The sequence below is a fragment of the Ovis canadensis genome, chromosome 16, assembly GCF_042477335.2.
Source record: "Ovis canadensis isolate MfBH-ARS-UI-01 breed Bighorn chromosome 16, ARS-UI_OviCan_v2, whole genome shotgun sequence".
NCBI classification, from domain to species: domain Eukaryota; kingdom Metazoa; phylum Chordata; class Mammalia; order Artiodactyla; family Bovidae; genus Ovis; species Ovis canadensis.
The window spans coordinates 36,815,829-36,830,364 of record NC_091260.1 but is presented as its reverse complement, the minus strand read 5'-3'; the positions used below and the strand labels follow the sequence as shown (position 1 = coordinate 36,830,364).

Below are 14,536 nucleotides of genomic sequence, written 5' to 3'. Positions count from 1 at the left end.
GCAGAAACATTTTTATCATAGAAGTCTATGTATTTCACTATATGAGAGAGTATATATATTTTTTCATTTTATTTTTTTGTTGGTTTCATCAGCTAAAGCAAGAAGGTGCCTAGCTATCAATTCTTACCAGCAAAAAAAAGTTGATCGCTTTAATTGAGATACCATTCACATAGCATAACATTCATCCCTTTAAAGCATACCATTTAGTGGTTGTTAGTGTATTCACAGTATGGTCTGCAACTATAACCACTATCTAACTGCAGAACATTCTCATCACCCACAAAAGAAACCTCATCCCTGTTAGCAGTCACTCCCCATTTCCCTACCCTCCAGTCCCTGGCAGCTGCAAATCTCATTTTGCCTTATGGATTTGCCTGTTCTGGAGCTTTCATGTAAATAATACAATACGTGGCGTCTGTGTTTGCCTTCTTAGTTAACGTCTTCAAGATTCATCCATGTTGTAGCATGAATCTATATTTTATTCCTTTTTATAGCTGAAAAATATTCCCTTATATATGTGTTATACCACATTCTGTTTACCATTCATCCGCTGATGAACATTTGGAGTTTTTCCATTTCTTGGCTGTTATGAATAATACTGCTATGAACATTTGTGTACAATTTTTGTGTGGACATATGTTTTCATTTCCCTTAGATGGAATTGGGTTGAATTGCTGGGTCATAGAGGAACTCTGTGTTTAACTTTATGAGAAACTGCCAAACTGTGTTCCAAAGTGGCTGCACCATTTTATATTCTCAGCAGCTTATTAAAGTTCCAGTTTCTCCACATCCTCCCCAACATTTGTTATTGTCTGCATTTTTAATTATAGCTGGTCTAGTGGTATAAAGTAGTAATTCACCTTTTTAGGGTAACTAGCTGTGTTCTCTAACCCTAAAGCATTCTTATAGCCATTCTGAATAACGAATTTAGAAAAAGCTTGTTGAAGTGAACACATTTCTTTCCACTATCCACTTCTCTTCAACTAGAATCTCTGTATAGCCAAATACCATTTTCTCCTTGAAGTTTATAAGTCTTTGCTTTTATGCTTTTTCAGTTTTTATCACATGCCACTCTTACTGTGTTTGTCTTTCTGTCTCACAAACTAGATTTTAAGCTCCTTAAGCTCAGGTGTTTCATTTTAGCTTACTTATACTCTTTCATATCTCCCATAATGATCTATTTTTATAAAGTAGATGCCTGGTGTTTATTGAATAAATAATATGAGTAGAAACTTCTTTGCCTAATAAAGTAACGTGTTCAGCTCATGGTTTTAACAGCACTGCCGCTTCCTAGGTTTTTGTGAACTAACATGATGTGGCCCTGTGCCATGTTGTGCACAGCAAGTATGTTCTCAGGGAACATGTAGTATATATACTATGCTATGGCCCACCATGAAGGTTTCTTCTCAAAATGAGGAAACTGAGACATTAAAAGCTTGAGTATGCTCAGACTGTGCTAGTATGATCCTAGCCTGCCCATCTCTCACCAGGACCTTGCAGCTCCCTCCCTGCTTCCAGTTTCTCCCTACACCAGAGAATCAACTTTAATAGTTTCAATACAAGAACAAAGAGACCTGAGTTTGGTTGAGTGATAACTGGAGAGTATCCATGGATAATGTGACTTGAAGCCCCAGAGAAAGGGATTATCTGAGCTACTGAAATGTAACAAAAAGGCCCTAGTGTCTGGCTAAATGAACTTGTTATAAAGACTGCAATACATGCAAAAAGTGCTTATGCAGAAGCATTAAGTCCTAAAAGTAAGACCTAAAGTTGATGTGGACTGTGTTTTTATTTTGCTAAGTAGTAGTCATACACCAGAAACGACTGAAAGGAAAACATAATCTGTTGTGAGATTATAGTAGGTATCTCCCCTGTTCCCCCTTACTTATACTGCAAGAAAACTACGAAGAGTTAACAATTTTATGACCTTCTAGAGACTGCAAGATAAACTTAACATTCCTTAGCCCTGCCTAGGAAGCCCTTCAGAATCTGACTGCTCAACTGTCAACATTTTAAGTCCTCATACCCTCTGACCCAGCTTTCTACAAAGTGAGGCAATATGAGGATGTTCTTGTAGCATTCTTTGAAAAAGCAAATGAATATAAACAACCTCTGAGTTCATCAGTAGACGGTTAGATACATGAATTATGAATATCCACAATGGTATCAAAATGACCCTTAAAAAGAATGAGGTAATGTATATGTACTTTTTGGAAGAGAAATCCTGATTGTATTAAGTGGGAAAGGAAGCTGATCACACCTTTGTGGGGAAAACCGCTGTACCTGTGTGTTCATGTATTTACAGACATGGATAATCTATTCTGTGTTCTTTTAAGGTATGTAGAAAAAGATCTAGAACAGCATCATGTAGTATATAATACAAGCTTCTCACATAATTTAAAATTCTTTAGTAGACACTTTTTAAAAAAAATGAAAAACAGGTGAAATTAATTTTAATAAGATTTTTATTTAACTCAGTATATCCAGAATACATTTCAACATGGAATCAGTATAAAAATTACTGAGGTAAAAATCTTAAATAGTAGACTCTCTTCTACCAACCTGTAAGCTTTGTATGCCTCTATTTAGCACAGTCTTCTATGCTAATAACATAGGTGCATCTTCAATTAAAGAAACTTTAGAAGATAATTTTCTTTTTTTTGATAGGCCTAGTAAACATACCAGGTGGCAGAGAGGTAGCATGCTAGGTAACGTATAAAGCATTCCTTCTTATCCTCCTAGCATTGTGACATGTCAGTTCATGGCAATGTAAATAATTGCTAAGAGTTTAAATTCTGGAGTCTGAATCCCATCAATCCCAAGCTTGGGTTTGAATCCCATCTTTTATTACTCTCTCTGTGATCTTGACCAGTTTACTTGGTAATCTCTCTCTGCCTCAGTTTTCTCATCTGTAAAATTCACATTTATGTCTGCGTAAGAATTAAATGAGACCACCCAGCACCTAGAGTCCTGGCCTCGCTCTTTCCTCGAGAACAAACATCATGAGCTTCAGCGCCCAATCCACCTTCTCCAACTACCGGTCCCTGGGCTCTGTGCAGTCGTCGGGCCACCGGGTCCGACCGGCCTGCAGCGCGGCCAGCGTCTATGCAGGCACTGGGGGCTCAGGCTCCCGGATCTCCGTGTCCCACACCACCAGCATCCGGGGCAGCTGGGGGTCTGGGAACCTGGGCGCCAGGATGGCCAGGGGTCTGGTGGGTGTAGGGGGCATCCAGGGCGAGAAGGAGACCATGCAAGACCTGAACGACCGCCTGGCCTCCTACCTGGAGGAGGTGAGGAGCCTGGAGGCGGATAACCGGAGACTGGAGAGCAAAATCCTGGAACACCTGGAGAAGAAGGGACCCCAGGTCAGAGACTGGGGACACTGCCTGAAGATCATCGAGGACCTGAGGGCTCCGATTTTTGCAAATTCTGTGGACAACGCCCGCATCGTTCTGCAGATTGACAATGCCCGTCTTGCTGCTGATGACTTCAGAGTCACGTATGAGACGGAACTGGCCATGCACCAGTCTGTGGAGAGTGACATACACGGGCTCCGCAAGGTCATCGATGACCCCAGTGTCACCCAGCTGCAGCTGGAGACTGAGATCGAGGCTCTCAAGGAAGAGCTGCTCTTCATGAAGAAGAACCATGAGGAGGAAGTAAAGGGTCTACAAAACCAGATTGCCAACTCTGGGCTGACCGTGGAGTTGGATGCCCCCAAACCTCAGGACCTTAGCAAGATCATGGCAGACATCCGGGCCCAGTATGACGAGCTGGCTCAGAAGAACCGAGAGGAGCTGGACAAGTACTGGTCCCAGCAGATTAAGGAGAGCACCGCAGCGGTCACCTCGCAGAACGCTGAGATAGGAGCTGCTGAGATGACCCTCACAGAGCTGAGGCGCACCGTCCAGTCCCTGGAGATCGACCTGGACTCCATGAGAAATCTGAAGGCCAGCTTGGAGAACAGCCTGAGGGAAGTGGAGGCCCGCTACACCATGCAGATGGAGCAACTCAACGGAGTCCTCCTGTACCTGGAGTCAGAGCTGGCCCAGACCCGGGCAGAGGGGCAACGCCAGACCCAGGAGTACGAGGCCCTGCTGAATGTCACGGTCAAGCTGGAGGCTGAGATCAATACCTACCGCCGTCTGCTGGAAGATGGGGAGGATTTCGGTCTTGGCGACGCTCTGGACAGCAGCACCTCCAGGCATACCATCCAAAAGACCACCACCCTCAGGCTCGTGGATGGCGAAGTGGTGTCTGAGACCTCAGACGCCAAAGTTCTGAGGCACTGAGGCAGCAGAAGCAGGGTCCCCTGGGGGGCAGGAGGTCAATAAAAGTTGAGACGTTCATTGCAAAAAAAAAAAATTAAATAATGTAAAGCACTTGAAGAATCAGGATTCATAGTTAGCTGTCAGTAAATGTCAATTACTGACCACCGTTGTTGCCTTTAACTTCTCTTCAGTTGAAGCTTAATAAAGCATCTGCAAAATACCAGTCTTTGAGTTTCAGCTTCTCAGTTCCTAAACTTTCTGTCAATGTTTTTCTGAACTTCGAGCCTCCATTTTAGGATCCCAGTGTTTCCTTGCTTTGTACTGTCATCTCTGTCACAGTTGATGAGTATATAATATCTATATATGTCATTAATTTAAATACACATCTAACCTAAAATATAACCTCAAAATAACATTTTCCTTTTAAGCTTTCATCTTTGTCTACAAAATAAAGACTTTCTTTCTTTGCTAAATCATTTTCCAGCTTTTAGGCAGATTTTATGCAATTTGAGGGCTTAAAAGAGAAAGAACACAAGATTCATATACTCATCTTTCTTTCCTTATTCTCTTGAGTTGCCCCTAATTCCATAAGGATTGAGAAGTTGGAGCTGATGTGATTGCTACCTCAGATAACATCATTCTTCTTATATAATATCCTGGAATAGTAAGAAACTGCTATGTTCCTCTCCACCCCTCCCCCCAATATAATTATGTTTTGTTTCATTTCATGAGTAAATGTAATTTTTATTTTGTTTACTTTATTATTGAACTTCTTTTTACTTTTGTATGCCTTAGATTGCAATAGACATTAAATCCGCAAAGCGAGAACTAAAGAAAGCAAGAACTGTCCTACAAATGGATGAGCTCAAATGTCGCAAACGTGTTTTAAGGAGGTTGGGATTTGCTACATCTTCTGATGTCATAGAGATGAAAGGACGAGTGGCTTGTGAGATAAGCAGGTAATACTAGAAAACTGATTCTAAAATGGAATACTGATTTTAAAAGAGGGCTGTTAATCTTTTGGAAAAAGAACTGTTTTAAAAATAATAAAGTTTGTTTGGTGCTTTTCATATTAAAATACAGGTTTTGGCCATGAAGTTGAGAAATTAGGGAGAATAAAAATCTTGGACCTTACTAATTAATGCAGATACCATTAATATTTTCATGTTTCCTTTTTCTTTATTTTATAGCACGGTGGAATTTTTATGTAACTGTAGTCTTAATTTACACATGAATTTTTATACTTTTAATTTTTTTGTAGTAATGAAGTTTCTGTAAAGTTTTAGGCTAACGTAGCATATTATATGCCATAGCTTAAAATCAGATATAATCTTTTGTATATTAGATATAAGCTGTTTATTTTGGTAATCTTCTACCACATTACAAATGACCTTAAAGCTAAATGACATAAAGCAGAAGTCATTTCATTCTCTCTGGTTGTTTCTGTGGGTCAGAAATTGTAGAAGAGTGGGCCCTTCGGATGGTTCTGGCTCAGGATCCCTTGTGACTGCCATCATTTTGAAGATATTTTGCCATAGTCAATTATTCTCTGTGAGTCCATAAAAGACATCTCAAAATAGTTTTTGTGTACTCAGCAAGGCCCTAATGTATGGGGTCAGAAAATTACAGGCCTTTGTAAATGCTTTGGACATTCCTGATGAAGACTTACTCATATCGTTCTTGCGGATCATCTAGTTCAGGTACGACTTCAGATATCTGCAGGGGCCAAGATTCTGTGGCAAACAGAACAGCTGTAGGCCACCAAAAGGAGGCAGCAACTACCCAGCCTCAATCAGTTATTAAAAATAATGTGATATCAGAGTATAAGTTAGAAAAGTCAAATATCTAGTTTCTTTTTTTTTTTTGGTGAAATCTCTTGATTTTTAAATGTTCTCAAAATATTTCAGAATTATGTTTTTAGGTTCTTATGCAAGCTAAATATAAAACACTTCGTGTTAGATTTGGCCCACAGGCTTGTATTGAATAGCTTTCCTTAAACCTTGATAAAATTAAGCTTTCCTGCTTTGTAATTAAGGAAACCTAGGTACTATAAAGTTAATAATTTATACAGAATTAGATTTAGACTATAACATTGATCTGTTTATTTAAATGCCAGTTCAGTTCAGTTCAGTTTGGTTCAGTTGCTCAGTCGTGTCCGACTCTTTGGACCCCATGAATCGCAGCACGCCAGGCCTCCCTGTCCATCGCCATCTCCCGGAGTTAACTCAGACTCACATCCATCAAGTCCGTGATGCCATCCAGCCATCTCATCCTCGGTCGTCCCCTTCTCCTCCTGCCCCCAATCCCTCCCAGCATCAGAGTCTTTTCCAATGAGTCAACTCTTCGCATGAGGTGGCCAAAGTACTGGAGCTTCAGCTTTAGCATCATTCTTTCCAAAGAAATCCCAGGGTTGATCTCCTTCAAGATGAATGTTATTGGAATTATTTCTTTGTGATGTTATATAGTATTCAATAATTGAATTAAATTTATTTTAAATTATTAAATATAAGTTTAATATATTATTAAATAATTGATTTATTTCTCTTGGGTATCTGCAGCAAGATTTAGTCTTGGAAGAAAGAATATTTAGAGATAACAATATCACATATCAAAACACATTACTTTTCCCCCAGACTTGCCTCTTGTGATCTATCTTGGAGAATAAAACCACTGCAGGCAAAAACTGAGGAGTCATCCTTGATTCCTCCTCTCCCTTCTTACTCTCTTTCTACGTCTTCATGATCGTTTTCTCCTATCTCTGTGCGGTTTTTTAACTGTTCCCACTAACTGAAGTGCATCCCTTTTATAAGTTTCTGCAACCCATCCTTTATTCTCTTGCTTTCAGAATTGTCTTTCCAAAGCATAAATCCTAGCATGTCGTTCTTTGGTAAAAGTCTGTCAATGATTCTCTGTTGCTTTTAAAATAAATTCCATAATTGAGTATATTCTTGTCCTTTCCTATGTATCCCTTCTGTTGCCACATCCCACACGTTTCTTTCATTTAGCATGACCTTTCCATCACTCCCCATTCCTGCATGTTTTTTTCAAGATCTTCTGAAACTTGCTTTGAGTTTCTTCAGATTGATTTTAGTCTCCTCAACTCTTTTTTTTTTTTTGCATAATTGCCTGTATAAACCTCTACTAAATTGCTGTCATGTGCTTATTATCTTTCTCATCTGCCTCTCCCACATTAGACTATAGAAGTAGTCTTATCTGTGTTTTTCCTGTTAGGAGCTTAACTCTGTTTATTGTTAGGAACCCATATTTAGCTTTTGACTTTTGTTTTTGATTAGTTATTACCGTAAAGCTTGATGGTTTGTGACTTTTCTTTTAGAAATCTTAGGAAGTTTGCAAATTGTGTGTCTGCTATGGATACATTCTAATTAAGATTTCTGATAAAGTTTTCATTTAATATTTTTTAAAGTTATTTGTAAAGAATAATTCTAATTTAATTGAGCTACAAAAAATTTAAAAGGTTCTTAAACCTAGGTAATAAATGCTAATAGCTAATTTTTATGGTATTCTGAGAGTCAAGAAAAGATTGTTTATTTCGATGAATATCTGTTTTGGTGTTTGCTAGAATGAGCTGTTTATATGAGATACCCATTTTACATTTACTATTGATTTATTCATAAATGCCTGCCATTTCCTTAGTTAGATAAGTCTTAATTTAAAACTGTATCTAAACGATGTGTGGGTATATATATGTGTTTTTATATTCTGATATTTGGAGTTTCTTTTCTTTTTTTTTTGTGGTGGTACAGTGCTGATGAGCTCCTTCTAACTGAGATGATGTTTAATGGCCTTTTCAATGACCTGTCTGCAGAACAAGCAACAGCACTACTGAGCTGCTTTGTGTTTCAGGAGAATGTGAGTTTATGTATTTAGCACATCTTATTTATTAATTTGCATTTTATAGTTTAATATTATGGATTTTTAAATTATAAAATGACTTTCATATTTACATATTAATAGGTATATTGTCAGAAAAGAACAAATAGAATTTTATTTATAGACAATCATTATTAGTCAGATTCTAAGTTATAAATTTGTTGTATAACCCAGTGCATTATTTGAAGGTCTGGCTTAGTCAGACAGTCCTAGAAGAAAAAAGAAAACGAAATTTTGGCAAACTGGTGAAAATGAAAAGAAAGTAAGACTGAATTAATACGCCTCTTCTCAGTTTTGGAGAATAACTATGAGGCAGCTGATGATATCAATACTAGCAGCTGAAATCTTTGTTTTCATAGGCAAGATTTGAGGTAATGGCCATACGATTCTCATCAGTAATCTTTTCAAGTGAGTAGTCGAGTTTCAACAGCTTCTAAGAAATAAAAATGAAGTGCTAGATGGACCATGAGAACACTAATCATCCATTGTGCTCAGTCGCATCCGATTCTTTACAACCCCGTGGATTGTAGCCCACCAGGCTCCTCTGTCCATGGAATTTTCCAGGCAGGAATACTGGAGTGGGTTGCCATTTCCTACTTCAGAGGATCTTCTCGACCCCAGGGATCAAACCTGCGTCTCCTGCATTGGCAGGTGGAATCTTTACCACTACATCACCTGGGAAGCCCTTTACTTTAATTCAAAAGCCAGTGTTTGTTTAAAAGAGTAAAATACATGTTTCACATTTCAAATTCAAGATTTTATTCATTGTGTATAAAATTAATGAAGTAAGAGTAAGACAAGGACATTTGCCTTCTAAAAATAATTTGATGTTATGCAAATTTTTAGATGACGTTTTATCATGTATACTTAGTTTAATTTTTTTTAAAGTAAATTGTGTAAGACAGATTTGTTTTTGCAGTTCTGCCGTTGATCTATTTATCTATTAACTATTTCCTTATTAGTCAGATCAGTTACATAACTTCTTGAAATAGGTATGGGCGCTTTTCTTTAAGCTCTCTGATTACGGATTAACATTACTGTTATAGTGGCAATGATAACAAGTAGGACACTAACTGAAAAATGGTTTATGCTCTCCTAAGAATACCTGCTGCGTACTTATGAAATAATTTAATCTGCTTGTGAGGAATACATTTCTTTATGAAATATTATGTTAGGCTATTTTTCTTAGGTTCAAAATCTTACTGTTAATTTCTGAGATAATTGTTAAGAATGTTTGTCAGATTTTCTTTGAACAGATCTAAGGTTTACAGATTGTTTGGGGGTTGATGATCTTCTACCTATGGCAGACTTTTTCTTCTGGCTAATTTCTTATGCTGTGTTGTGTTTTTTGTTTTTAATTTGGCACAACAAAACTCCTGTCTTTTGAAAGGCCAAGTATGTTACCTCTTCACAGGAGTTGGGCTTCACCAAACTATAGTTGCTAAATCTTGAGGCAAGGTGTCACTGTGTGTGGTCAGGGTTGGTTCAGTGAGGCCACGTTGTGCTGCCTATACTGTCATCATTCTTACAGTGGGGCCTTCAACTTCAAAATGGACAGTTGTGTTGAAAGTAACATGGAATGTTGTTGATACTTTTAAAAGTATTTTCTAGCCAGAGAAGAAGGTAAATATACTAAGATATTGGTTATCAGTGCTGATAATTTCTATTTTATTTTAAAATGTGTTATTTCTAAAACTGCGCCCTTATTTTTATATATTACACAGTCTTTATAATATAAATAACAAGTGTTTTTCAAATGCTTATTAATCACTCACTGTGTGCAGTGCAGAGACCAAGACCTGAGAGAGAAAACAGAATTTTTTGCTTTCATGATACTTTCGTGTATGCTAGTCAATGAAGATAAAGAAATAAGAATAGATGTATTATGTCAGAAGGATGAGGGGTTTGGAGAAAAGTGAAGCAAAAGAGGCAAATAGAAATCATTTTGAGGGGCTGCATTTACTATTTTAAATAAAGTGATTAGAAAAGCCTCACTGATAGAGTAAAATTTAAATCAAGACCTAAAGGAGAGATGGGGCAGACTGCATGTACCTGGTGGGAGCGTGTTGGTAAAATGACAGACACTTATCTTACTTATATCATGACCAGCGCCTTCTGCTTACAATGACCAGGAGAGAGGAAGAGATCAGTAACGGGTGACCAGGGAATGGATGCAATATCAAAGACATTTACAGTCTTCGTACTTTTCACTAAACTGAGATATTGAGTTCATTCTGGCCATTTTGCTTTCTCATTACTTATCATGATTTTTTTGTTTTAACAGGAATAACACAGAACCTGGTTCATAATTTATTATATAATATATACCTGATACAAATCAAAACTAAGTCCTATATAAATACTGATGCTTAAAGGCAGATCTGTTACAACTAGCCTGTAGTTTGGTTTTTTATTTAGTTTACCTATAATTACTTTAAATCCTGTCTCACACATATATACACACATTTCTTGTAATAATTTTTTGTATAGTAAGTCTACCTTTGTCAAAATTAATTGTTCCTTAATATTAGATTGGTACAAAAGTAATTACCGTTTCGGACCTTGAATTTTAAATCATTATAACTAGGCTCAAGTTCATCTTTATTAACCAAAATAGGAACCATTACAATTAACATATTTTTGCCAATGAAAAATGTTTGTTTATTCCTGTAGCATAGAAATCCATGCTTTGGGATTTGATGAACTCATGGAAAGTATTTTCTGCATCTTGCTGGTTGTGGAAGCATTTTCCCTTCAAAAAGTTGTTGAGAAGCTTGAAGAAGTGGTAGTGAGTTGGTGAGAGGTCAGGTGAATATGGCAGATGAGGCCAAACTTTGCAGCCCAATCCGTTCAGCTTTTGAAGCGTTGGTTGTGCAACATGCAGTCAAACGTTGTTGTGGAGGAGAATTGGCCCCTTTCTGTTGACCAGTACCTGCTGCAGGCATTGCAGTTTTGGGTGCATCTCATTGACTTGCTTCTGGGAAGCATACTTCCCAGATGTAATGGTTTCGCCAGGATTCAGAAAGCTGTCATGGACCACATGAGCAGCACACCACCAAACAGTGACCAGGACCCTTTTTTTGGAGCAAGTTTGGGTTTGGGAAGTGCCTTAGAGCTTTTTTGCATCCAGCCAATGAGCTGGTTGTCTCTGACTGTCATATAAAATCCACTTTTCATTGCACATCACAATCCAGTCGAGAAATGGTCCGTTGTTGTTGGGTAGACTAAGAGAAGATGACATCTCAAAATGACAAATATTTTGATTTTCGGTCAGCTCTTGAGGCACCCACTTATCGAGCTTTTTCACCCTTTCAGTTTCCTTCAAATGCCAGATGAGCGTAGAATGGTCACTGTTGAGTTCTTGGGCAACTTCTTGGGTAGACGGAAGAGGATCAGCTTCAGTGATCCTCTCAGGTGATTGTCGTCAACTTCTGATGGTCAGTCACTGCTCTCTTCATCTTCAGGGCCCTTGTTGTCTTTGCCGCACTTCTTGAACCAGCACTGCACTGTATGTTCATTAGCAGTTCCTGGCTCAGATGCATTGTTGGTGTTGCGAGTTGTCTCCACTGCTTTATCACTCCTTTTGAACTTGAATAAGAAATTTGCTTGAAATAGCTTTTTGTCTAACATTATTTCCATAGTCTAAAATACAAATAAACAGCAAGTAATAATTCATTAGCAAAAAGCTTTATAAAGCAAGAAATGAGCATTAAAATGATGTATAACAGAACCACATTTGAATGTATTCCAATATCAAATGGTATAATTTAACATTGCAAAACTGAAATTGCTTTTATACCAACCTAATAATATCTTTATACTAATCACAAATCTGTACGTTTTGAGTACCTTAGAGTGTTAAGAAACCAACACACAGAATTGAAGCAGCTTGTCCAAGTTAATTTGATTGGTTAGTAATAGACCTTAAACTTTTAATTTTTCTAATTGAGAAATTGATGGACTTTTCAGTAATGGAAAGAGAACAGTAAGAACAGTGAAACTCATTTAAATTTTTGTCTTCAAATGGGCTTCCTTAGTGGCTCAGATGGGTAAAGAATCTGCCTGCAGTGCAGGAGACCTGGGTTCAGTCCCTGGGTTGGGGAGATCTCCTGAAGAAGGAAATGGCAACACACTCCAGTGTTCTTTCCTGAGAATTCCATGGACAGAGTAGCCTAGTGGGCTACAGGGCTACAGTCCCTGGGGTTGCTAAGAGTAGGACATGACTAAGCACTTTTCAGAGTGGTTAGAGAGTTAGAAATACCTAGGTAAGATTAAAATTGAAGGCATTACTTCCAATGTAATTTATCCAAGATTTTTAGTTTTCACACGTTAAAAGTTGCCTAGAAGTCAAACTGTTTAAAAAATCAAAGTATGGTATAACAGTTTATAAATGTTGATGTAACTAAACTACTATGCATCTTTGTTCTCCTTCAGTTCCATTTATGGTCACAAAAAATAGCTAATTTAGCACATTTTGCAAATTTAGCAGTGCAGTATTTTCCTCTGAAATATAAAAGAATAGTCTAATTCAGGATGACAGGAATGATAATTTTGCTGACATAATTAATTAGAAACTTTAAATGCTAATGACTGAGGTCTTATAATTTGAAATTAACAGAAATCATGAAAGCTTTGTTTTGTTTGTAAAAGTAAATAGTATATAATGCATTTTAAACTTGGGTTTTGTATATAATCTTCCTTTTCTTTTATAGTCTAGTGAGATGCCCAAATTAACAGAGCAGTTAGCAGGACCACTTCGTCAAATGCAGGTAAGATTTTTTTGAACTACATATTTTAAGAATAGTATATTGTGAAATAAACATTTGTGACAGTCTAATCATAGACCACCTGACTTGCCTCTAGAGAAACCTATATGCAGGTCAGGAAGCAACAGTTAGAACTGGACATGGAACAACAGACTGGTTCCAAATAGGAAAAGGAGTATTCAAGGCTGTACATTGTCACCCTGTTTATTTAATTTATATGCAGAGTACATCAAGAGAAATGCTGGGCTGGAAGAAGCACAAGCTGGAATCAAGATTGCTGGGAGAAATATCAATAACCTCAGATATGCAGATGACACCACCCTTATGGCAGAAAGTGAAGAGGAACTAAAAAGTATCTTGATGAAAGTGAAAGAGGATAGCGAAAAAGTTGGCTAAAGTTCAACATTCAGAAAACGAAGGTCATGGCATCCGGGCCCATCACTTCATGGGAAATAGATGGGGAAACAGTGGAAATAGTGTCAGACTTTATTTTGAGGGGCTCCAAAATCACTGCAGATGGTGATTGTAGCCATGAAATTAAAAGACCCTTACTCCTTGGAAGGAAAGTTATGACCAACCCAGATAGCATATTCAAAAGCAGAGACATTACTTTGCTAACAAAGGTCCGTCTAGTCATGGCTATGGTTTTTCCAGTGGTCGTGTGTGGATGTGAGAGTTGGACTGTGAAGAAAGCTGAGCACCGAGGAATTGATGCTTTTGAACTGTGGTGTTGGAGAAGACTCTTGAGAATCCCTTGGACTGCAAGGAGATCCAGCCAGTCCATCCTAAAGGAGATCAGTCCTGGGTGTTCATTGGAAGGACTGATGCTAAAGCTGAAGCTCCAGTACTTTGGCCACATCATGCGAAGAGTTGACTCATTGGAAAAGACTCTGATGCTGGGAGGGATTGGGGGCAGGAAGAGAAGGGGATGACAGAGGATGAGATGGCTGGATGGCATCACCAACTCAATGGACGTGAGTTTGAGTGAACTCCGGGAGCTGGTGATGGACAGGGAGGCCTGGCGTGCTGCAATTCATGGGGTCGCAAAGAGTTGGACACGACTGAGCGACTGAACTGAATTATAGTATTTTTCATTTCACAGAGACAGCTTCCTTCAAATTAAATATATCATTTGATGTTAGTTTAGTCACAATACTATTTTGATAACATCATTTTTTAATTTTTATTTTAAAAATGAAACCATCTCCCTCACCAAAATAAGTTTTATAGAGTTGCTCAAGTTCAGATTTACCATTGCATAGTGTAGATAAACTGTGTCAGCAATTCAGTGCATGCACTGGTTTCCTTGATGTTAAGAATGGCATCTTGATAGATTTCAGTTTGTTTTACATTTTTCTATCCTAGTTTATAATAAATTTTAAAATCAGGTTTTAAGATTATCTCTGGATCCTCAAAGACATGTCTTTTTGATACCAGGCACCAGTTTTATGGAAGACAAATTTTTCACCATCAGAGTGAGGTGGGCAGATGGTATGGGGGTAATTTTACATTTAGTGTGTACTTTACTTCTGTTATTTTTAATCTGCTCCACCTCAGATCATCAGGTATTAGATCCCAGGGTTTGGGGACCCTTGACTCATCATAATG

General features: G+C 38.0%; 1 protein-coding gene and 1 pseudogene across 1 annotated transcript in view; both read left to right on the top strand.

Moving 5' to 3' along the window:
- MTREX (Mtr4 exosome RNA helicase) overlaps window positions 1-14,536 on the top strand; it is a 95,018-nt gene that overhangs the window by 65,504 nt on the left and 14,978 nt on the right. The window contains exons 22-24 of the mRNA XM_069556525.1: window positions 5,067-5,230; window positions 8,036-8,141; window positions 12,875-12,931. Of these exons, the coding sequence (XP_069412626.1) occupies window positions 5,067-5,230; window positions 8,036-8,141; window positions 12,875-12,931 (327 nt within the window). The remainder of the gene's footprint in view (window positions 1-5,066; window positions 5,231-8,035; window positions 8,142-12,874; window positions 12,932-14,536) is intronic.
- Window positions 21-5,059, top strand: LOC138421999 (keratin, type I cytoskeletal 18 pseudogene; annotated as a pseudogene).